At 47.2% G+C, this 24,466-nt stretch overlaps 1 protein-coding gene across 1 annotated transcript; it reads right to left on the bottom strand.

Annotated features, from left to right (window-relative positions):
• Positions 1-291: 291 nt before the first annotated feature.
• On the bottom strand, positions 292-23,957 carry CABP7 (calcium binding protein 7; the record flags this gene model as incomplete). The annotated part of the gene is made up of 5 exons (XM_083373613.1): positions 292-419; positions 972-1,125; positions 1,601-1,713; positions 2,149-2,292; positions 23,846-23,957. 5 exons carry the CDS (start codon positions 23,955-23,957, stop codon positions 292-294), a joined length of 651 nt encoding a protein of 216 aa, XP_083229739.1.
• Positions 23,958-24,466: the final 509 nt, after the last annotated feature.

Genomic DNA, 24,466 nt, shown 5'->3' with positions numbered 1-24,466 from the left:
AAAAAGTTCACCATGCGGGTCCCGATAATGCCCCTCGGCTTGCTATCTGTTCAGAAGACAGCTGTCTCTCCTCGGGGTGGGGGTGGGGAACCCCAAAGAGAGTCGAAAGGGAAGGTGACTTTGTCTCTGTGCACGCACGCAGTTTTGCCATGGAGGACTTAGAGTTTTCCCCAGCCCCGGGTCCTGGTGGCTAAAGGTATTTATAGGTAGGTCTATAGATTTTTTGTCCCTTGCTTCTTCAAGGAAGTCCAGCTGCCCATTAATCCAGGCGTCGGTTCCTTCTCCAGGTGGTTACTTCATCCCACTTCTCAGCACCTGGTTGGCGGCAATGAGCATGACGCTAATGATGAACGCGATGGCGAAGGCGCAGATGAGGCTTTTCCGGACGCACGTCTGCCTGATCTGTTGGTTTGAGCACGCTGAGGAGGAAGTGGAAAGGAAGAGGGAGAATCACAGGGCGAGGTCATGAGGAAGAGGAGAGAGAGAGAGAGAGAGAGAGAGAGAGAGAGAGAGAGAGAGAGAGAGAGAGAGAGGATAAGGAGGAAAGGGAGAGAAGGTGGGGAAGAGGGAGAAACAAGCAGAGATTATGGCAGCGTTTCTCAACCTCGGCAAGGGGAAGATGGGTGGGCTTCAGCTCCCAGCATTCCCCCAGCCAGCTTTGCTTTGAATTCTGGGAGCTGAAGTCCACCCACCTTCAACTTGCCAAGGTTGAGAAACACTGGACTATGGTCGCGCTTAGTAAGAATGCCAACATCGATCCTTTAAGCCAGGGTTTTTCGAGCTTGGCAGCTTTGAGATGGGTGGACTTCAACTCCCAGAATTGCTGGCTGGGAAGTTGCCAAGGTTGGACACTTTCTGCTGTGGGTTTAAAAAACCCACCTCTCCTTTGGGGCCTTTTGATGGCACGCAAAGCAGGAATCTGATGGGCCAGTTTGTCTCTGGATCCGAGTCCCAAGATGAAGTCCACTTACTTTCCACGTCCACTGGACATTCCTCCGCGTTCCCCATGTGGCTTTCCTCCTCGGTCATGATGATGTTTTCAATGTCCTTCATGGAGAGATGCTCGCAAAAAGTGTCGTACAGCAGCCGTTTCAGCTCATCGACCGTCAGCTTCTGCATGTCGCACTGCAGAGGGAGAAAGAGTATTGCACAACTTCCGTTGCTGTAACTGAGCTCAAGGTAGGTGCAAAACACACTGGACAGAGGACCTGGGGGGAATTTGCTTTTTTTTTCTTAGCGAACCTGCTCTTCTCTTTTATACTGCAGATCCTGACTGTCCAGTCCTCCAGAGAAGCTATCTAGATAGGGAGTTTGTGGTGTTGCAAGCTTGGAGAACATCAAGAACCCAACATCTTCACTCTTCAGTCCTTCTGAGAAGCTATCTAGATATGGAGTGGATGAGTTTGTGGTTTTGCAATCTTGGAGAACATCAAAAACCCAATATCTTCACTCTTCAGTCCTTCTGAGAAGCTATCTAGATATGGAGTGGATGAGTTCGTGGTGTTGCAAGCTTGGAGAACATCAAGAACTCAACATCTTCGCTCTTCAATCCTATACGAAGAAGAGCATCACAGAGACCTGGAATGGAGTCCCTCCTTACCTTCCAGAACACGGTGTCAAAGTCAGCGCCATGAAACTTCTCTGGTATGCCAGAAGTGGAAAGCTTGGGTCCCAGTAACGTCACAAACTCTTCAAAGTCCACTTGCCCATCCCCTAGAAATGAGAGGAACGATCACAGGTGATCTGAAGCAAGCATGGAGTTGAAGATTCATGTGTATGTTGGGCTATGATGTCTATGGAGATTCTCAGTCATCCTGGTCATAGTTATCCCAAAGATGTTTTTTTTCACGAGGCAACTAGACTTTCTTGTTTTTCTCCTGAGACATTTCACTTCTCAACCAAGAAGCTTCTTCAGCTCTGAGCTGAAGCAAAATGTCTTCAAAGAAAAGCAAGAAAGTCCAGTTGCTTCATGAAAAAACATCTTTGAGATGGGCTATGACTTCCAATAATCCCAGCCACCATAGTCAGCCAAAAACCAGAGAATAAAGAAGTATTGGAGATGAAGAGGGTTGATGAGAAGAAGAAAAACCAACAACATCCAAAAGGGAAAAGAAAAAAAAAGGATGACCCTCGCCTGACCAACCTTACCATCCATATCCAGCCTCTGGATGATGACTTCCAACTCCACTTCATTGGGCATGTAGCCGAGAGACCTCATGGCAGTGCCAAGTTCTTGCTTGGAGATGAAGCCGTTGCCATCTCGGTCAAAGACTTTGAAGGCCTCACGGATCTCTATAGAGAGAAAGAAAAGGAGGGAAGATCATTAAGCCAGAAGACGGTTTTGACGTGGAGGTTGCATGGTGCCAGGACTGGGCAACTTCTGACCCAGATCTGTTTTATTTAATGTCTGATCCAGTACAATGTCCCTTCGGCTTTGATCTAACCAAACTGGACAGGGCTCAACAGGATCCGAACCATGGCAGGTGCCAATATTGGAAATATAAATAACAGAATAACAGATCTGGAAGGGGTCTTTGAGGTCTTCTAGTCCAACCCCCTCGCTCAAGCAGGAGACCCAATACCATTGCAGACAAATGACTGTCCAGTCTCTTCTTAAAAAATCTCCAGTGACGGAGCATCCACAACTTCTGGAGGCAAGTCGTTCCACTGATCAACTGTTCTGTCAGGAAATTCCTCCTTGGTTCTAGGTTGTTCCTCTCCTTGGTTAGTTTCCATCCGCTGCTTCTTGTTTTGCCTTCTGGTGCTTTGGAGAATAGCTTGACCCCCCTCTTTTCTGTGAGAGCCCCTCAAATATTGGAGGACTTCATTTTCAAGGTCAAACTGTTGCACTGGATATGGAATTTTGCCCTGTTGCTTTGAGCATTTTTGCAAACAGTCACTTCCTTTTGCAAGCTGCTCTATGACAACAATCTTCCATGCATTCAGGCATTCCTTCATTTCAACGCAACAACAATTAACCCCAATTCCCAGCCTGACACCTTGCAAATGTTTAGCTTACAACTGTTTGGGAATGTACAGCAACCTATCCAGAAGGTGCCGGCTGGGAACTGCATAGATTTGTGCCATCCGGGGTTATCGTTCGTGCTCAGGGCCAGCTTCCACGTTAGATCTCTAAAGCAAGGATGCTTAAATGGGAAGAAATCAAAACTAGTTCTGCATTTTCTCTTATACACTCTCTCTCTCTCTCTCTCACACACACACAAACACAGGCACAGAGAGAAGAGGAGAGAGGGATGAGAGAAAGAGAGAGAGAGAGATGAAGAGAGAGGGACAAGAGAGACACAAAAGAGAGAGAAAGGAGAGAGAGAGGAAAGAAAGAGAGATGAGAAAAAGACTACAGAGAGGGGAGATAAAGAGAGATGATAGAGAGATAAAGAGAGAGAGAGACATAGAGAGGGACAAAAGAGACACAAAAGAGAGAAAGGAGAGAAAGAAAGATGAGAGAAAGAGAGACTAGCGGGGGGGGGGAAGATAAAGAGAGATGAGAGAGAGAAGAGAGGAGATAAAGAGATGAAAGAAAGCGGGAAAGAGAAGAGAGGAGATAAAAAGAGAGGAGAGAGGAGATAAAGAGATGAAAGAAATAGATTGATAGAGAGGGAGTGAGACTAGAGGGAGATAAAGAGATGAGAGAGAGAAAGAGAAAGAGAAAGAGAAAGAGGGTCACGGCATTATCTGCTTGATGAATGCCCTTTTCAAAGAAACCCCCAAAAGATTAAACAAAAATAGTTCAGGGTTTAGGAAGGAGCCTCATGCATTTCCCTCTTCCCAGTTCTCAGAGGAATGAAAGAATCTGCTTTTGAAGGAGAGGAGGAGGAGGAGGAGAAGGAGGAGGAGGATTTTGCTGAAATTCTTTTGGACAAAGTGAGCTGTCTTGGCGCTTATTTACCAACTAGGCATCTAAGGGGAGGGCTGTGAAATCATCCTATCATCTCTGGCAGTTTGAATCCTGCTGTTTTCTACATTCTCATTAAATCCCCAGAGGAGCCAAAGCAAGAGGTAAATTGTCCCCATGGGCCTTTTTTAAAGGCTGGAAAGCGCGGACCAGAAAATGACAAAACAATCACGCCAGATTCCCGTTTGTTGTTGGAAAAACAACGGCAATGGATTAATTCCCTATAGATCTGCCCTGGAGACCTTGCCACGGTCGCTCCTTATATTCAGATTAGAGCGAGCACGTTACACCGTTCGGCGGGCGACTGAGTAGATGGCGCTTATTTATTCAACATTAGCAAACATCCACATCCCTTAATGAGAAAAACAGGACCAGAAGCAAGTTCACAGCAAGGAGAATGAAGCCAGATTCACTTAACAAGGGTGCCACTAATTTAAAAAACGGCAGTGATTCACTTAACAACGGGGGCACGAAAGGTTGTCAAATGGGGCAAAATTCACTTGACGTAGGTTTCACTTTGCAGCAAAAACTTTGGGCTCAACTGTGGCAGCCATGTCAAGGGCTACCTGTATATTAATATGTAATTTTCCTCTCCTGCATTACTTGGTTTCTATTTGCTTTTCTGTTTTAATTTCTGCTGGCCCTTGACCAAATGAAGATCATTTACTAACCCTTTTGCGTATATAACAATAGCAGGAGTCATGAAAAGTAGGCCACTAGGTGATTCTATGAAAGGAACAACTTGATGGGCAAGGCAGAGGTATCTCTTACGTTTGTCACTGCTAACCCAAAAACAAAACAAAACTACAATCAGGAAAAAAAGACATTTTCAGCCAGCTTGACAAAGACAGAACGATGGAAGGGGTGTATGTGTGAGGATGGAAGGTGTGTGTGTGTGTGTGTGTGTGTGTGTGTGTGTGTGTGAGGGGGGGACTTTTGAACAACTGCAATGCAAATTTTAGCATAACGTTAAAAGGAAAAAAAAGATAATTACAGAGCAGTTACATCATGTGGATGTCCAATGTTTAAAAAGGTTTAAATTGCAATGTCCACCTATGTGAGTTTGTCTGCTTGTTTGATTTTACAAAAATTGCAGTGCTCCAAATGTAGCATTTGTCTACATAACACGCTCGTCGTTTCTCTCATTCCTTTTACTTTGGATGGCTCTCTCTCTTTTTTTTTTCCTGCAGACTGTCAGTTTTTAAGAATTAGTTTAAGAAACTAAACGGTGGATCACGGGAACAGATTCAACACATCTTCGTTATTGCAAAGTGACAAGGAAAAAAAATCATTCTCCATCAATTATACAATGGTTCAAAGATTTAAATTCTTGTTTTTTTTCCTCTCTCCCTAGACTCTCCTCTGGAGGACTAATTAGACCTTCGGGCTGAATATGTTACTTTTATATACTTAATTCTCTTTATTATTAAATGAACCTCACCGGTTCATAATTGTATTGGGTAACATTAAATAAACATACATTGAGATATAGTGGGGTGTGTTGTTTTTGCTTTTTTCATACACCACAAAATAAATAAATAAAGTGAACAACAACAACAACAAAAAATCCGGTAAAATATATATATTTTTTAAAAAAAGAAACTCTTTGAGTTCCAGCCTGGGGGTCTGAATATTATATTGTTCCTTCAGCTATTGCACTGGGGAGAAAGGGGTTGTTTGAAAAAGTATTTAAATGAAGAGGAAAAAAGAAGATTATGACCTGAACTGAAGCATGGATATTAAAAGCAAGTGGAAGAGCTGGAATTTGGTCTGTTTTAACAAATTACTTTTTTGGTAGCTTGCAATGGAGAGAGAAGCAGAACAACAGAATTTATGGAATAACAGAATTGGAAGGGACCTTGGAGGTCATCTAGTCCAGCCCCCTGCTTGAGCAGGAGAGCCAATACAATTTCAGACAACTGGTTGTCCAGTCTCTTCTTTAACAGAGATGGAGCACCCACAACATCTAGAAAGCAAGCTGTTCCACTGATTAATTATTCTAATAGTTAGGAAGTTTCTCCTTAGTTCGAGGTTGCTTCTCTCCTTGATGAGTTTCCATCCGTTGTTTCTTGTCCTGCCTTCGGGCGCTCTGGATAAAAATTTGACCAGCACTTCTTCTGCAAGCTCTGTTTCCAGGTAAGATGAAGACCGTCCTAAGTGGACGTTGGATGGACACGTCTCATTTCAGCCCCTGATTTGAATAGCCAAGAGGGAGAACTTTAGCAAGACGGTTTTACGAGCAATTAAACCCCCGTGGGTGACCGACTCCGACTATTGCCAAGGAAGCTTTAATGGGTGGCTCGTTAAAATTAGAACTGTGAAATGAATAGATGAGGGGAATCTGATGGCATGAAAGCCAGCACGCCCTTTAAGGGAAGTGTTGTACAGGGCAAGGGCTTTGCAAAATCCTCATAATCAAATTGATTTCACTTGACCGCAAGCAAATATGAGCCCACCAGGCTGTCCGCAGCACAGAGAGGGGATAATTGTGTATAGTCAGAGAGAGAAATGATGCATCTGGTGTACATCATTTGAGGAAGGTTGAAGGAGCTAAAAGATTGCCAGGAATACAGCTATAGTCCAAATTTGGGCTCATAATTTCTGTTGCTAGGCGATACAGTTGTTAAGTGACTTAAGACCGTTCTAAGACCGTTTTAAGGGACTTAAGTCCATTTGAAGTGACTTAAGACCGTTTTAAGGGACAAGTCACTTCAAATGGACTTAAGTCCCTTAAAACGGTCTTAAGTCACTTAAAACCGTCTTAAGTCACTTAACTATATCGTCTGAATTTTGATCGCGCGACCGTGAGGATGCTGTAATGGTCATCAGTGTGAAAAATGGTCTTAAGTCACGTAAAACGGTCTTAAGTCACTTCAAATTAAGTCCATTTGAAGTGACTTAAGACCGTTTTACGTGACTTAAGACCGTTTTTAACACTGATGACCATTACCTCACGGTCGCGCGATCAAAATTCAGACGCTTGGCAACCGACTCATATTTACAACAGTTGCTCTGTGCCCCGAGGAGTGGGGGTAGGTCACGTGATCCCCTTTTGCAATCTTCCAACTAGCCAAGTCAATGGGGGAAGGGCAGGTTCCCACAACAGCCCTGTGAACTAAACTGAACAACTTGTAACGATTCACCGAGCCGCCGTGGTGAGCCGGGTCGTAAAATGGGGCAAAACTCACCGAAGCCACTGTCTCGCTTAGCCACGGAAATGTTGGGCTCCCTCGTGGTCGTGAGTCGAGGACCACCCACGTTTTCATCCCGTCATCTGGACGGTGACCCAGATGGGTCGATTACGTGGCTTTATAAATGGATTGCGGCTTTGGTGTTTAGCACCGCAGCTCAGACGGCACCATACGCTTCGTTTAGCGAAAGCCGCGAACGTCCCAAGGTTAATTCCTCTGCTAATTCTCTCATTGACCTCTTGGTGGGTACCCAGCCCCTCTGCAAGAGCATCGTCAGGCCGCCGGTATCCATTTTTCCCTGCGGTATATTTTTCTGGGAAGGAGGAAGGAAGTCAGGGTAAATCAGGAAAGAGTTATTTCCCCTGACCTTTCTTTCCCAACCGCTTTGTGATAAATTTCTCTGCCTCCAGACAGCCTTAAATAAAGCGAAATAAAATACGAGTGACCTTGTTCGGGGAGCCTTTTTTTTTCTTCCTTCTTCTTCTTCTTCTTCATCTCCATTTAATGAATGGTTGGAAATTGGTGTCATAATATCCCTCCCTAAGGCTTATTTCCTCCTCGTGGATCAGAACGACATGTGCCTCGGGATGTTAAATAATTTCTCCCATTAATTTGGGGGACAAGGAAGCGGGGGGGGGAGAGAGAAGGGTGCTGGAAGAATCCAAGACACGACTAAAAGCCAGCCTCCAGCCAAAGACCTTTACCCTCCAAAGTAAGTTGTTTCTTCTAGCTTTCTTTAATCCTTAAAAGGAAAAAAAAGTCCCACATATTTACAGCCAGGCTGGGTTTTTGCAGAGATCTTTCTTCTTGCAAAAGAGCTCTTTGCAATGGCTAGGAAGATTCCCCTCAACTTGCTGCAGTGTGATGTAGCGCTTATGGGAGGGAGGGGTGCACATGACACAACAAGCTAGACGGTGACCAACCTGTTCATTATTATTTTTTATGATGGGCAAAAATCTGTGAAACATCCAGGCAAGAACATCCAAGCCATGTAGGGGAAACGTCAAGCAAGCATGGCCACCACGGGTTGGGAGTGGCCAAAACTGGACATTAAGAGGAATGCCTATGTTCCTATATATAAGGACCACCTGCTAGTGGTCTCCTTGATTGAGATTTGGATTGTGACAAAGATAAAACCAAGACCACAGGCTCTGCAAATTCCGAAAGAAAATGAGCAAAATGTCTTTGCTGGCTAACCAGCACGTTGACAGGAACAAAGCAAGTTTTCTGGTTGAGGAATTCGAAAGAAACGCTGCCGTTGTAATTATGCGCAACCCTTGTCAATTTCTCTCTCTCTCTCTTTTGGTCAGCATGTCGAGTTTTGCTTAGATTCTCACTTTTTTGCAAGTATGTTCAATTCGAAGAAGTTTTTTTTGTGGTTGTTGTGTTTTTTTTACAAACAAACGAAAGCTTGCGCTCTAATTTGTGAATGCTTTGTTCCCGAGCATGTTTCTAAATTTATAACAATGCCCACATTTTCCATGAATAGTTTTCTCTCAGATAACGCACCGGCCAGTAACTGAATTCTTCACTGAGGCTTTGCTAAACATGCACCTTTATTGTTAACAAATTGTCCGGCTAAACTGGTAAGACGGCAACTTGTGAATGATGACTAAAGCTCAGTTTGCGCAATTCAAAATTCACCGGAATTCAGTGTTTGGTCATTCAGACCTGAGTTACGTACGGTTCAATTGTGAACCACACAAATACTTCCTTCCACTTTTAAGCCCATTTCATAGACTCTGGGTTTCTCTCCCAAGGTTGATCCACCGTAGAAGTGAAAATGAGTTCCTTTGCGCCTCCCAGAGACCTTGTGTGCAAGAAAAAAAAAGTCACAAGAAGCACGGTCTACAAACAGGTTGTGGCACTCCTTGGGAAGGCTAAGAGAGTTTTCATAAACTAAGGGATAAGAGGGATAGAGAGAGAGAAGCAAACGGATTTATTTAATTAATTTATATCCCATCTTCCTTAGTTTTATAAATAACTCAAGGCAGTGGAGATACAAAATACTCCTTCCTCCTCCTATTTTGTGCCCAACAACAACCCTGTGAGGTGAGGTGAGCTGAGAAAGAGAGACTGGCCTAAAGTCACCCAGCTGGCTTTCATGGCTAAGGCAGGACTAGAACTCGCCGTCTCCTGGTGATTGGCCCAGTAGCTTTCATGCCTAAGGTGGGACTAGAACTCGCCGTCTCCTGGTGATTGGCCCAGTAGCTTTCATGCCTAAGGTGGGACTAGAACTCGCCGTCTCCTGGTGATTGGCCCAGTAGCTTTCATGCCTAAGGTGGGACTAGAACTCGCCGTCTCCTGGTGATTGGGCCAAAGTCACCCACCAGCTTTCATGCCTAAGGCGGAATTAGGCACTAAACAAATGACCATAAGCCAAGGACTACCTTTATCAAAATATTGCATGATAACTTTTTCATTCATTCCTTTTTCCAGCTCGTCCCTCGCACCTCTGCAAACTTTAAAGTTCCCCTGAAAACACCAATCCCTCAAAATGCTAATACCTCTCTTGCTGTGACAGTGCCTTGCTTAGTCAAGGACAAAGAGCAGTAAAGTACTCAGATATGAATACAATGGGCCTGTCACCACCTGGTGGAGTTGCTGCGTGTCAGACGCATAACCTCCGATGCATAATGCACTTGGCAAGCATCCAACACCTAGAGGTGTGATGGAAAGCAAAGACCAGGAGAGGGACGGGGAGGTGGCGTGGTGCATAATCACATTTCAGATGATTTAAAAGGGCAAAAATCCCTTTGTCAAATGCACAGTGCAATGCGCCGTCACAACAACTGGTCACCACGATATATAAAAAAAGATGCCGAGACTCTGGGAAAGAGTGCAGAGAAGAGCAACGCAGATGATTAGGGGACTGGAGGACAAAACACACGAAGAACAGTTGAAGGAATTGGGTGTGTCTAGTTTAATGAAAAGAAGGAGGGGGGGGACATGATAGCAGCCTTCCAATATCTCAGGGGCTGCCCCAAAGAAGAGGGAGTCAAGCTATTCTCCAAACCGCCTGAAGGCAGGACAAGAAGCAACGGATGGAAACTAATCAAGGAGAGAAGCAACCTAGAACTAAGGAGAAACTTCCTGAAAGTGAGAACAATTAATCAGTGGAACAGCTTTGCCTCCAGAAGTTGTGGGTGCTCCAAGTTGGAAGGTTTTAGGAAGAGACTGGACAGCCACTTGTCTGAAATGGTATAGAGCTTCTTGAGCACAGGGCTGGACTAGAAGGCCTCTAAGGTCCCTTCCAGCTCTATTCTATTCTATTCTATTCTATTCTATTCTATTCTATTCTATTCTATTCTATTCTATTCTATTCTATTCTAATTCTAATTCTAATTCTATTCTATTCTATTCTATTCTATTCTATTCTATTCTATTCTATTCTATTCTATTCTGCTCTAATTCTATTCTATTCTATTCTATTCTATTTTATTCTATTCTATTCTATTCTATTCTATTCTATTCTATTCTATTCTATTCTATTCTATTCTATTCTATTCTATTCTATTCTATTCCATTATCTATTCTATTCTGTTCTCTATTCTTTTCTATTCTACCTCCAAGGTCCCTCCCAACTCTGTTATTCTGTTCTGTTAACCATTAATAAGAACCGACAATGAGAACCAGAAGGATTGTTAATGAGAATGGAAATGACCCCAAATCAGTTTGGACAAAGTCCTCACATTGGGGGTGGGGTGGGGTAGGAATTTTTTTTCTTTCAATGCTACCTGTGCACATTTCTGCAGAGATAAGAACCAGCAGCATATTCTTCTTCGTAATCACCAGAAAAGTCTTCAGTCTTAATTTTAATTTTCTGGGCCTGTCACAACTCATTAGAGATGACTGAAAAAGAGGCTGAATGAAATCAGGCTCATCGTACTGTGAGATGCCCGTTGTTTGTACAAGTGGGGTGAATCAGACCACATCAAACCTTAGTGTGGTTTATTCATGAGGACATGGTTGGCAAGGCGAGCGGGCCACGGCTCTTGTCACCCCCACCTCACCCAAATGTCAGGGGTCTTCAAACCTGTCCCTCTTATGACGCTGGCTGAGGAATTATGCAAGTTGAAGTCCACAAGTCATAAAAGGGCCAAGTTTGAAGACCCCTGCCCAATGTGAGGCCCAAAAGATGTTTTGAGAACGCTGAGGTGCTAGGCAGATAACAGCTCACCGTCAGAGCACAACGGCCTTGGAACCTGGTGGGAATAAGCCTGTCCCGTCTCCAAAGACAGTCCCCCTCCCTAAGTGAACAGCAAAAGCAGGAAAATCCCAAATGTGCCCCCCCGCTAGGCATGATGACAGGACACCAGAGTACAAATGGTGGACCTGACACTGGCTATCTCTAGTGTAACAAAGAGAAGGGCTGGGGGTGACTTGATAAAAGTCTTCCAATATTGGAGGGGTTGCCATAGAGAGAAGAGGGGGCTCAACCTGTTCTCCGAGGGCAGGACAAGAAGTAATGGGTGGAAGCTCATCAGAGGGAGACCTAGAAGTAAGGAGAATAAGTCAAATTCTTTCCATTGTGCTGCAGTGGCCAGATTTACTACTGCAGTTCTGTTCGGAGAACAGCAGAGGTAGCAACGCGCTTCTGATCCAGCCTCCATCTGTCTCTTGATTCAAAGGGATGGCCGAAAGCCGAGAAGTGCTCCTTTGAGCACTGGATTGTGGGGATATTTGTCCTGTACGATGGGTTTTACAGGAGACAACATGCAGGGCAGAGATAAGCATCCCCCTGGGTGCTTCACTCTCATCTGTTGTTGCCAAGCCTGAGAAGGGAAGAGAAGAAGGGGAAATATGTATCATTCTTAGCTTGGGATGATGCCTCCTTGAGTAAAGCATGATGTATCCTGAGAGGAAGGAGAGAGAGAGAGAAAATTGGGAAGCCCATCATGGAGTCCTTGCCTAGTGACCAAATGTGTAGAGGAATGTCATGGTATGTGCGAATGTCCTTGGGAGCTGGGCGGAAAGAGACGCTGTTGGGGAAGGACAAGATAAGAGAGGGTAGAGCCTACAGCTGCATAACGGGCAGAGAAGGAAACTCAGAAAGGAATTCTACCTAACAGAAGAATTCACCCCCTTACTATCATGCTGTCACCCCTTCAAGCTAGGCCAGCTCCCCAACAGGGACTCGCAGGGATGCCATTTTATTGCTGGAGGGAAAGACAATCTTGAAAGCCTGTGAATTTGTCTCTGCCCTATCTTACGTCAAAGAAAATCAAGGCAGAATGATGCTGAGTTTCTTTCTCATGCATCTTCCAAAGTCACTTCTTCCCAACGCTGTTGTAGCTTTGAACGGTCACCAAACGAATGACTGTAAGTCGAGAACTACCTGTATTGTTAACCTGGTTCTTTTATCCGATCATTGTCTTCCCCCTACCCCTCAAAGCCATCCCTCTACATTTCTGGAGATTGAGGTGGTCACGTTATTCAGAAGGAACCCAACTCCGTTGAGGACAACTCAAAGAAGCAAAGCCATATGGGTGTTAGAGATAAAGGCTCTAGGCTCAACCAAGAATAGGGTGAGCGTTAAGCCACAATAACAATAGAATTGCAGTACTTTTTGTGGTCTTTGACCTTCCCTGATCTGAGAATCAGATTCTTTAAAGATTCTCGATTCTTCCGTCCACACTTCTTCAAGGTAGACGCAGTAAAAGCCCTGTGGCTGGGCATATTAGCCCAGGTGGTGATGAGGTGGTTGAAACCGTGTCACATGTAACACTGCACTGTAAGCTACAGCGTGCCCCTAATGGATAAATTCCTTGGGAGGTCCAATAAATTTTACACGAACCTTGTCCTTCAGGATTTAAAACCGTTGATTGCATGTTGTGTCACTGTGATGAAGGCAAGATATGACTGGTCAAAGACATATTGACCTTGGTTTTAAAATGCTGCTTGGTTTGTTATATCTTGACCATTCATTGCAGAGGATATTGACCGTTATCTGGTGCCAATTTAGTGCTGACCCTATAGTTGACTAGATTCTTTCGGATAGGCTTAAAACAATAAAACTGTGCTGCAACTTAATTTAGGATCCTGATCTTTTCCATCTGACAAAGAACTACAGACCCTCCATCTTGCTAGGGGTTGAGTTTCAGCCAGTTTTACACACACACACACACACACAAACACACACATAAATCCAGGCCCTTCCATTTACATCCTGAGTTAAAGCACACGCACACACGCACACTCCCAACTCTCTCTACACCTGCAAACATCCTTGTACAATTTAGGGCAATGAGGATTTGGGCTCCTTCAATTAAAAAAAATAATTAGAAAGTCAGTTCCGGAGCAATAACAGCCAGGATGAATCTGTTTTAAGTTCATTTAAGAATTTAGCCTTGATTAGCTTGTTTCTTAAATAAGCAGTTTCTGCCAACAGACCCTGGGAAAGACATTAATTCAGCCGGATTATGCGGCTGTTTCGCATAAGTGTGGGAGATCATTTTTACGCAGCCCCGAAAGAGAGGGAAGGGGGAAATCCAACGGAGAAAGAAAATCTGCATGACATTTGCTGATTTATTCATGTGCATGGGAGGCAAATGGGGCACCATCGCCGTACATTGAAATCGAAGTGCAACGCATCCCATAATAACACGAGGGGATTCATCCTTGATGGTCAGTCTGCTATAGCTAGAGCTGATGGTGAGTGGGGGTGGACCCTTTAAGGGGATCTCTGTTTTCAACGGTCGTAAGACCGGACTTTCTCACAATCCGTTAGACATCACAACGGTGGCGAAGACCTGTAGAAAAAGCTACAGATAAGTCCTCAACTTACAGCAGTTCATTTAGCGACCGTCCGAAGTCACCACGCCGCTGAAAAAAAGTCACTTATGACCATTTTTCACGCTTACGACCAGCATCACCCGTGGTCGCGCGATCAAAATTCAACCGACTCGTATTTACGACCGTTGCAGTGTCCCAAGGTCACGTGATCTCCCTTTGCGACCGGACGAACAGAGCCAAGGGGTGGGGGTGGGGGAAGCCACCTAACAATCCTGCGGCTAACTTAACAACTGCAACGATTCGCTTCGCAGCTGTGTCAAGAAAGGTCATAATACGAGGCAAAATTCACTTAGCAACTGTCTCGCTTAGCAACGGAAACTTTGGGCTCCGTTATGGCCGTAAGTTGAAGACTGCCTGCATTTTATCTCACACCCCCCATCCCACCCCCCCAAAAAAAGAAAGATAGGAGAAAATAAACGAAACCTCCATAAACAGGGGCAGCCAGCCCGCTCTTTTCGGAAGGCCCAGGCAAGGCTTTCGAAGGATGGCGGTGCCTCTATTTCTTCTTTTTTTAATCTGAGAAGTTGGATTCCTGCCTTTGGGCCTCGAGTTCCCTACAAAGCAGATTGCAGTTTACTAGCATATCGGTTGCTTCGAAAGAGATAAAGACATGAAGGCGGGAGAAAAACCGTATGTTAAACTCATTGAAAGGCAGATGGTATCAGTGGGAATAAAGGCAGCTCTGTCCCCCCCCCCCCGGAAAGGCAATTTAAAGACGGGTCAATTCGGAAGTGTCCTTGGGGCTTGTCACCTTCCCAGGCTCTCCCTTCCAAGAAGCAGGAGATGCAGAGAGATAAAACATTTGGCCTTCCTAAGTTCCTTTCTAGGGGAGAACTTAAAGGTAAGAATAAAAGCAGGGGTCGGCAACCTCGGCTCTTTTATGACTCGTGGACTTCAACTCCCAGAATTCCTGAGCAGGCATGACACAGCGTGGAAACCTCTCCCTTTCTCCTCCGCATGGCTGACTCAGGAATTCTGGGAGTTGAAGTCTACCAGTCATGAAGGGGCCATAGTTCCCCCATGCTGGCTCAGGAATTCTGGGAGTTGAAGTTCGCGAGTCATGAAGGGGCCATAGATTCCCCCATGCTGGCTCAGGAATTCTGGGAGTTGAAGTTCGCGAGTCATGAAGGGGCCATAGTTCCCCCATGCTGGCTCAGGAATTCTGGGAGTTGAAGTTTACCAGTCATGAAGAGGCCATAGTTCCCCCATGCTGGCTCAGGAATTCTGGGAGTTGAAGTTCGCGAGTCATGAAGGGGCCATAGTTCCCCCATGCTGGCTCAGGAATTCTGGGAGTTGAAGTCTACCAGTCATGAAGGGGCCATAGTTCCCCCGTGCTGGCTCAGGAATTCTGGGAGTTGAAGTCCACGAGTCATAAAAGAGCCAAGGTTGCCTACCCCTGCAAATAGAGAAAAGAACTAAACCAAGGCTATCCGACCTTGGCAACCTGAAGACATGTGGACCTCAACTCCCAGAATTTCCCAGCCAGCTTAGCAGAACACCCCCAAAAAGGTGCACCCGAAAAGTCAATGCAGTCCTAGGCTCCGTCAAGAGAGGGAGAGAATCAAGATCATGTGAAGTGTTAACACCATTTTATAACCCCTTGGTAAGGCCACACAGGGAATACAGCATCCCGTTTTGGTCACCAGGACACAAAACAAAGATGCTGAGACTCTGGGAAGAGTGCAGAGAAGAGGTATTAAGGTGATTAGGGGTCTGGAGGCCAAAACATAGGATGAATGGTTGCAGGAATTGGGTATGTCTAGCCTGGTGAAAAGAAGGAATAGGGGTGACATGACAGCGGCGTTCCAATATCTCAGAGGCTGCCCCAAAGAAGAGGGAGTCAAGCTATTCTCCAAAGCGTCTGAAGGCAGGACAAGAAGCAACGGATGGAAACTCATCAAAGAGAGAAGCAACCTGGAGCTAAGGAGAACAATTAATCGGTGGAACAGCTTGTGTTCAGAAGTTGTGGGTGCTCCATCACTGGAGATTTTCAAGAATAGACTTGACATCCAATTGTCCAGAATGTAGGGTCTCCTGCTTGAGCAGGGGGCTGGACTAGAAGACCTCCAAGGTCCCTTCCGACCCTGTTTTACTAAGACCTCAGCTCAACTTAGGTTCAACAACCGTTCAACCTATAAATCTCGGCCAGTCAAAATCAAGCCAGTTCGTTCTCCTGCGGCTCAGAAATCATGCTTTGTCTTCCTCCTCGGTGAAGAGCCGCGACGACATGTAAAATAACAATTAAAGAGCAAAAAAATGGCTTATCTCGTTCCCTACTCAACCTCCTTCTCTTTTCAAGTTTGTTCTTCTTTGGCTTAAAAAAACAAACAAGAAAAAACCCCAAGCCTTGCTTAATTTTTGCATAACACTCCAGCTGCAGCTGCGGTGTTTCTCTTTCCCCTGGCTATTCAATTAACACATTGGGTTGTGTGTGTGTGTGTTTTTTTCCCCCTGGCTGTGCACAATATAATAACCCTATTCCCGGTGAGCTGCCTTCCCTCTCCAAGCCCACAACCCCACATTTGAAACCAAGCAAGGGGCTTTGGCACATTAGCAAAGGTGGCTGCCGGAGCTTTCAATCAAGTGAAACATGCTGTTTTGCCAATGCGGTCTGAAATCCGAAATGGATATGTTAATGCACTTTCTTGTTTGTACAATGTTGCTCCGTCTGGTCTATTGGGGGGGGGGGAACAGTTGGTTTTAAAAAGCAGTCTCACTTCTCCTAAATAAACATCAGCGTTCATGGCTTGGCTACACAGGTTTTTGGACGCTGTGCCCTGGACGGTTGAAAATGTTCAGTCTGTGCTATCCATCCTCCCACAGGCCACGCAATTCCATCAGAAGCCCTTCCCAGGCTGGCTGAAGCCACACATTTGTTTGCTTTTCCTAAAACAGACACGTCAAACACAAGGCCCGGGGGCCGGATGCGGCCCGCGAAGTGGTTTCATGTGGCCCGCGAAGCCATCCTGGAAACAGTGAGGGAACGGCCCCCACTGCCTTGGCCCTGGCCCAGAGACCCTCCTTCTGCCAGAGACCCTCAGATCTGTCCCACTCCTGCCCAGGCCCCCATAGGCACCCTTGATGCGAACTATGTAGAGCTGGCCATGCCCACCCAGTAGGCTATATGCACTCTAGCCCCGCCCACCCAGTAGGCCCCGCCCACCCTGGCCATACCCACCCGGCCCCCCCGAGGGCAACCGCAATGCTGATGCGGCCCTCAATGAAATTGAGTTTGACACCCCTGTCCTAAAATATATATATATATTTCCCCCTTGCCGTGGTTAACAAATGGTCAGAGCTTTTTTTTTTTTCCAAACGAATTTGAACAATGTAGGAATGTAAGAATTCCCTTGAATTTTGCCATTTCTTTTTTTTTTCTTCTTTCTTCTTTTCCTTTCATTTCTCGTTCCTTTTTGGCAACAAAAATATCCAGCATCTGAAATCTAAAATGGTGCCATTAGTCCTGAGTCTAAGTATGTGCGTGTGTGTGTGTGGGGGGGAATCTGCAGGGGTGTTTTTTTTCTGAGTAGGTTTACTGCAAAAAAAAAAAAATCAAGGTTTTTGGAAACACAGCAGCACTCCGATTGTAGAAAATATGGTGCGGCTGGTAAGCGTGAGTGTGTGGATTGCCACTTTTCAATCAGGCGGCTGTGATTGGAAAAACAAAGAAAGAGGCAACTTTCTTGTTATAGCACAGCACGGTTAACTGCAACAGTGACCAGGAACTATTTTGGGGGTGGGGTGGGGGGGTCTGACCTGCTTGCTATGCTACCCAAGCCCCAGCTGGAAAATCAGAATATTTTTTAATGAGATGAAAGAGAGGTTACGTAATCAAGGAAATGCAATGTTTTCTGAAGCCTCCAGAGACCCTTCTCCTAAATAGGGAAACGTTTGAAATCCCAGCGTTCTTAAAGAGCGTCAGATCAACTCATCGTTCTGTGCATGGTTTTACAGGTAAGTCCTCAATTTACAGCCAGAACGGAGCCCCAAATTTTGGTTGTTAAGTGAGTTTTGCCCCATCTCTGTATGAAGAACAATTGCAGGAACTGGGTAGGGTTAGTCTCATGAAGACATGCACTAGGGGTGATATGATAGTAGCTTTCCAATATTTGAGGGGCTGCCCCAAAGAAGAGGGGGGGTCAACCTCTTCTCCAAAGCACCTGAAGGCAGGACAAGAAGCAATGGAGGGTAACTAATCAAGGATAGAAGCAACCTATTCTATTCTATCCCATCGCAGCCCAGCCCAGCCCAGCCCATTCCCCTTCCATTTCCATTCCATTCCATTCTATTCTGCTCTAATTCTATTCTATTCTATTCTATTCTATTCTATTCTATTCTATTCTATTCTATTCTATTCTATTCTATTCTATTCTATTCTATTTCCTTATTCTATTCTATTCTATTCTATTCTATTCTATTCTATTCTATTCTATTCTATTCTATTCTATTCTATTCTATTCTATTCTATTCTATTAATTCCTTATTCTATTCTATTCTATTCTATTCTATTCTATTCTATTCTATTCTATTCTATTCTATTCCATTCTATTGTACAATCTGTCTATTCTATTCTGTACTGTTCTGTTGCTATTCCATTCCATTCCATTCTTCTGTTGCAGATTCAACTAGCAGTTAACCAGTGGAACAACCTGCCTCCAGACGTTGTGGGGGATCCAACACTGGAGGTGTTTAAGAAGAGATTGGACAGCCATTTTATAGGGTCTCCTGCCCGATCAGGGGGGTTGGACTAGAAGACCTCCAAGGTCCCTTCCAGCTCTTTTGTTCTGACTTATAATTTCAGTCCAAGCCGAGCAGCCTTCGTCAATGCAGAAGCTAGGAAAATGGCAGGGCTGAATCTTTTCAAGACAGAAAAAACAATTTGGAACTGAATGAGCTACTTCCACAAAACAAACTCTTTCATTTTTTGAGAACTCGGCTCCATTTCTAAGCAATTCTCATCCAAACATCGCCCTTTATTTCACCTGCCTTGGAAGTTGCTCTCTGGAATAACTGGCATCCGAGGCCGAGCAAACAAAAAAATTCCACTCTCATAAGAAGACGATTTTCATTACAAAGCTAGCATAGGGCTGTAAACAGAATTCAAAGTATATTTTAGATGGCAACGGCCATTTTTTTTCCCCCTGAAGCTGCGGCATTGATTTAAGCTAATTTTTATTTAAAAGAAAAAAAGCAGTTTGTTTGTTTGTTTTTATAAAAAAGGTGACCTTTATTTTATTTTTAAAAATAGTTAGGTTTGTTTAAATAGTTTTGGACTTCACTCTGACTGCACTTTAAGAAGTCAGAGGCAGCGTGGCAGAGTGGTTAAGGCATCAGGTTGGTGCCAGAGAGGGCCAAGTTCCAGACCACAGAAGCTGATTGAGTGACTGAGCTAACTCTCTCTCTTAGCCTGTCCTACCTCAAAAGACTGTTGTGGGGGGAAAAAGAAAGATATGCTGTGTGCCCAACCTTGGTCTTCTGAATGGGTCTAAATCAAACATCAAAGAGGAACAAAGTTAGAAGTGTAATTTTTTTAAAAAAAAAAAAAACCTAGTCGGAAAGCTGCAAACTAGCTATGTCTCTCCCATCCCCTGCTGACCCAGGTCACAGAAAGACCAAGGAGCTTCATTCACACAACACATTGAGTCCAGTGTTACGTAGCCGAGATAACTGAGTTAATTTCTGGGAGTGTGCAACTAAGCATGCTGCACAAACCCAGCCTGTTTAATTGTTCTGTGGATCAAAGTCTTGTAGGAACCCAGAAAGTGGGTTATTTCAGTGCCAGTTTAAGGGTGCTGTGCGAAATTGGAGTTCACCCTCTCTCTGCGAAATGGAGCTTCTGGGTAGGGTAAGGAGAACACATAGCCACTGTATACCACATCAGCCACATATTTGGAAAAAAAATGTACTCTTATCCACGCTAGCCCTTGTTACTCAGGTCCCCCACTATCTCGATTCACACAAGACACTGATCCATGCTTTATCCTCTAACCTGACAAGCCGGACTAAAATGTGGCCAGTTCATCTGTGGTTCCATCAGCCAGGTGAGCTCAGCCATTCTCATATCCCTTGTCCATCGCTCGTGACCCTGGAACCAGGTCAGCCAGAGACTTAGCTGCTGCATTCCCACAACATAGTAAGCAGGGTTGGCTTAACCCTGAGTAGTTTACTTTTTGCTTCAGATTTAGCCTGCCATGTGACCACGCCCATCTGCTTAGCTGATGGGCTGTTGTCCAAATCTAGGAAAGGGGTTAATTCTGTAACCAGGTCAAGCTGGTTGACAAGGTTAACCCTTGACAAAGCTACTGTTCTTTGACTTCCATTCCCACACATTAAGAAAAAGGACACACACACTCTCATCCTTCTGCCTTCCTCCTCTGGACGGGGCGAGGACAGACGCAGGGGCTGTAAAGTGGGGGAAAGGGACATGGGTGAAGGCACCTCGTATCTCACTGAGGGCCTTCAAGAGTAACTAAACCAGTAGCAAACAATACTAATCATACGTATTAATTCTGATTACAGCTGCAAGGAACTTGGGTCTTAAGGATGCCTCTGAAGAACGTTTTCCGGGGTGGTGGGGCTTCCCTTGGAAGCATCGGAGGGCACGAGGTTAGAGAGGGCAGATATCTGAAGGCGTCTTGAGGCCATGATGGAACCAAGAGCGGAAGGCACGAATCTCTCCATCCTGATTTTCTTCTGCTAGGCCAGTCTCTAGATTCAAAGCCGGGAGGCCACGAGTTGGGCTTCCTCAGAAGGTAACTGGGAGAGTTTGGGCACTTCTTCTGGCTCAGAAACAAGCCACAAGCCACCTCTGAAATACGTCGCCAAGGAAAGTGCAGGTTCGAGTCCCACCAGGCTCAAGGTTGACTCAGCCTCCCATCCTTCTGAGGTATGTAAAATGAGGACCCAGATTGTTGGGGGCAATTAAGCTGACTTTGTAATAATGCCGCTGGGGGGGGGGGCGCGAAAGCCCTAATAAGCAGGCATATACATAGAATGAAGGCTATTGCTAAGCTTGTAAGCCGCCCTGAGTCTTCGGAGAAGGGCGGGATATAAACGGGATTAAAATAAAAATAAAAATAAAAACTGCACAGACCCGGGATTGATTTGGTGGGCTGTACCCACGGATAAAACAGGGGTGGTCACTGCGGATCAGGGGTTAAAGCGGCCTCTGCTACCTTTATGGGGCATCTTATTGGCCCATTCAGGGTGCAGACAGTCTAGCCAAGCCACTCCATGTCTGTGCAAGGTTCGACTCCCAATGGCTCAGCAACCGAATAATATCTAGAAGGAGCCCAAAGGGATAGTAAGACCACACTAGGAAAACGCTGCCCAGTTTTGATCAGCATGATGTACACACAAAAAAAAGATGCTGAGACTCTGGAAAGAGCGCAGAGAAGAGCAACCAAGATGATGAGGGGACTGGAGGCTAAAACATACGAAGAACAACGGTTGCAGGAATTGGGGATGTCTAGTCTACTGAGAAGAAGAACTAGGGGGGACATGATAGCAGCCTTCCAGTATCTCAGGGGCTGCCCCAAAGAGGAGGGAGTCAAGCTCTTCTCCAAAGCGCCTGAAGGCAGGACAAGAAACAATGGATGGAAACTTATCAAGGAGAAAAGCAACCTGGAACTAAGGAGAAATTTCCCCACAGTGAGAACAATTAATCAATGGAACGGCTTCCATCCAGAAGTTGTGGGTGCTCCAACACTGGAGGTTTTTAAGGAGATTGGACAACCATTTGACTGAAATGGTCTAGGTCCTCCTGCTTGAGGAGGGGATTCAACTAGAACAGAGGTCTGCAACCTTTGGGGCACCAGGGACCGGTTCCGTGGAAAAAGGCTTTTTTTCCACCGACCCGGAGAGTGCGTGGTTTTGTGTGCTGCTTGCATCCCACAGATGGGGCTTTGCTTGTTTGTGCAGACCAGTTGCTGGCATGCCACGGCCTGCTACCGGTCCACGGATGGAGGTGGGTGGGTTGGGGACCCCTGGACTAGAAGACCTCTAAGGTCCCTTCCAAGTCTTGTTCTTCTGTATTCTGAATTCTTGGGATCCTGATTCGACCCAGCTGGCAAGAGATACTTGTGTGTGGCGACCCCACGGGGAAGGCTGCTGGACCTCTCTGCGATTTTGATCTCTCCCGGTTCAGACCCGGGTTTCCCCTGTTTGTCACGCGAAGATCAGAGTGACCCAAGGCAGCCACGCCGCCGAGCCCACGGACCCGCTGAAAGGCAGCCAGCGGCGCTTCTCCGGACGCTTTTCGAGGCGGACCTGTTGAACCCCGGTCGGGCATACCGGTCCTTTGCCCCCCCCCGCCCGCCCCGCTCTCTCCTTTCCCCTTCCCACCTTAAAAACAAGCCACGGCCGAGCTCGGTTCTCAAATATGTACAGACACAGTCCTGCGTGACTTTGGTCAACGATCGATCCATGCGGGGAGGGGGGGGGAGAGGGGGGAGCGATGGAGGGGGAGGAGGCAGGCAAGGCGGAGAAAGACGGATTGACAGCTCGACAACAACCCCCGCCCTCCTCTCCGCAATTCCGCGTGGACCCCTCGGAAAATCCAATCGAGAGACGCCATCGGGAAAATCTGCCGCGGTGGGTGGGGGGGTGGGTGAGGGGGGAGAGGAAGAGAGGTGCCTACTCCTGGCTACCCAATATGCCCCCTTTCCCCCCCCAAAAAAACCCCCATCCTTCCAAGGGAAGTGGCAGGACTCCCCCACGGGCACCCGCCCACGGTGTGACCCAGGGCCAGACTCCTGTTTATCTCTTGGCGCACCAATGCAGCCGCGCGAGGCTGGAGGAGGCGGCTCGTCGGCCGCCGCGGATGATGGGGCAGGGAGTTCTTTCTCCTCCGGGCCGGGTGGTGGTGGTGGTGGTGTGGGGGTTTGGTTTAGGATCGGCGGCTTCAGGGGCTGGAGGCGGGGGAGGAAGAGAAGAAGCCAGAGGTAGAAGAGGGGCGACGTGGGCGCCCGGCTTCCCAAGTTGCAACTCCGGTTGAGGCGCCGCAGAGAGTGTTTGTATCACAGGGTGACCCACACACACACACAGAGAGACACACACGCACACAAACACAAGTCCAGAGCTGCCTGGAAGGAGACTGCCGCCCCCGCCGCTACCTGTTCCGCACACAGACTGCAGGAAATGCCTCTTGCTGTTGCAAAAACAGCGCGGGGGGGAGAGGAAAGGGAGGGGGGTCCGGGAAGCTCCCCTCCTCTTCTACCGCCCCCCCCCCGCAAACGATTCCTGTTGGGCTCACTGAGGCCGGAGTACCCAGCACGTCTCCAGCCGGCCCTTCGCGAAACACGCGCTGCCTCCCCTTCCCCACCCCGGGCTGCTGCGGTGGTTTCCAGGCGGATTTCCACGCGTCCCCCCCCCCCAATCTCCGGTCCCAGGTTCGGCGAGACGAATTGTGCTCGTGGGTGGGTGTGTGTCGGTGTGTGTGTGCTGTGAAGCCCATCCCCAGGTTGTTCCTTTGGGTTCCTCGCGTTCCCTCCTCCCAACAACCCCGCGAGGTAGAGCAGATCAATCCACACACCCACGCACAAAGACACACACACACACGGACAGACCTCCAGAGTTGCTTACCCGCCCCTTTCGCCCCCCCCTCCCCAACAAATCCTCCTCCATTCCCTTTTCCCGACCTCTCTCCTTCCTCCTCTTCTACCGCGACCTTAGCGCCAAAGCTTGGCCAGGCACCCATGACCGGCGCACGTCAGAACAGCGCTCGCCACTTTTTTGGAGCTTGTTTACCGACTTCGCTTTCCCGGGTTGGCTGGGCGGTTGTCCCCCCCCCCCCACACACACACACCCCTCCTGCACCAACTCGCGCCCCTTCCCCGAAGCTGCTGGGCCCCCCCCCTCCTTCCCCTGGGACAAAAGGACGCCCTCCCCAGGCTGGGTGCTCTCCAGCCCCCTCCACGCAGCCCCCTCCCCTTCCCCTTCTCGCTACCTTCTAACTCGTCTTCGGGAATGTCCACCGGATTCGGGTCCGCTGCCAAAATGTTGGGGATGGTATAAATGCCCCGGTACATCAAGGCGGCCGTCACAGGATGGAACGGCATCTTGGCTGTTTAATTTAATTCCAAATGTCATAGGAGGCGAGCGGGAGGACACGCGGGAGGCAGCCGGAAAGCCCACGCGCGAGAGGGGCGATCGGTGGGGTGCGGGAGGGGAGGTTTTTTTTCTCTCCCAATCCCCCTCCCCTCTCTCTCTTCCAAGACTCCTCTTCGCCCACCCCGGGCTGGAAGCTCCTAGTAGCGGACCCAGCCGCTTCCCTGCCACGCGCGGGCAGGTCCTAAGTGGAACTCGCGTGGAGAGCGAGCGCCGCGGCGCAGAAGAGGCATCGGAGACCAGGCTCCCGAGTGGAAGCGGCAGCCCAGGAGACGCGCATCCCCTCGGCCCGGCTGGGCGGCTGGCAAGCCGGCCTGAGATTAGCCCCGCTCTAGCTAGCTCCGACTCCCCCGGCCCGGCTCCAGTTCCCCGGGGAGGCAACTCGGGAGAAAGTTAAGCGCCTGTCCGATCCGGTCCCTCTCCGGGGGGGGGGGCTCCGCGGCTCCCGCCCCAAGCTTCA

The sequence above is a fragment of the Vipera ursinii genome (genome assembly GCF_947247035.1).
Source record: "Vipera ursinii genome assembly, chromosome: 14".
NCBI classification, from domain to species: Eukaryota; Metazoa; Chordata; class Lepidosauria; order Squamata; family Viperidae; genus Vipera; species Vipera ursinii.
Note: the sequence above shows the minus strand (reverse complement) of the source record. Positions and strands in the feature narration are given on the sequence as shown.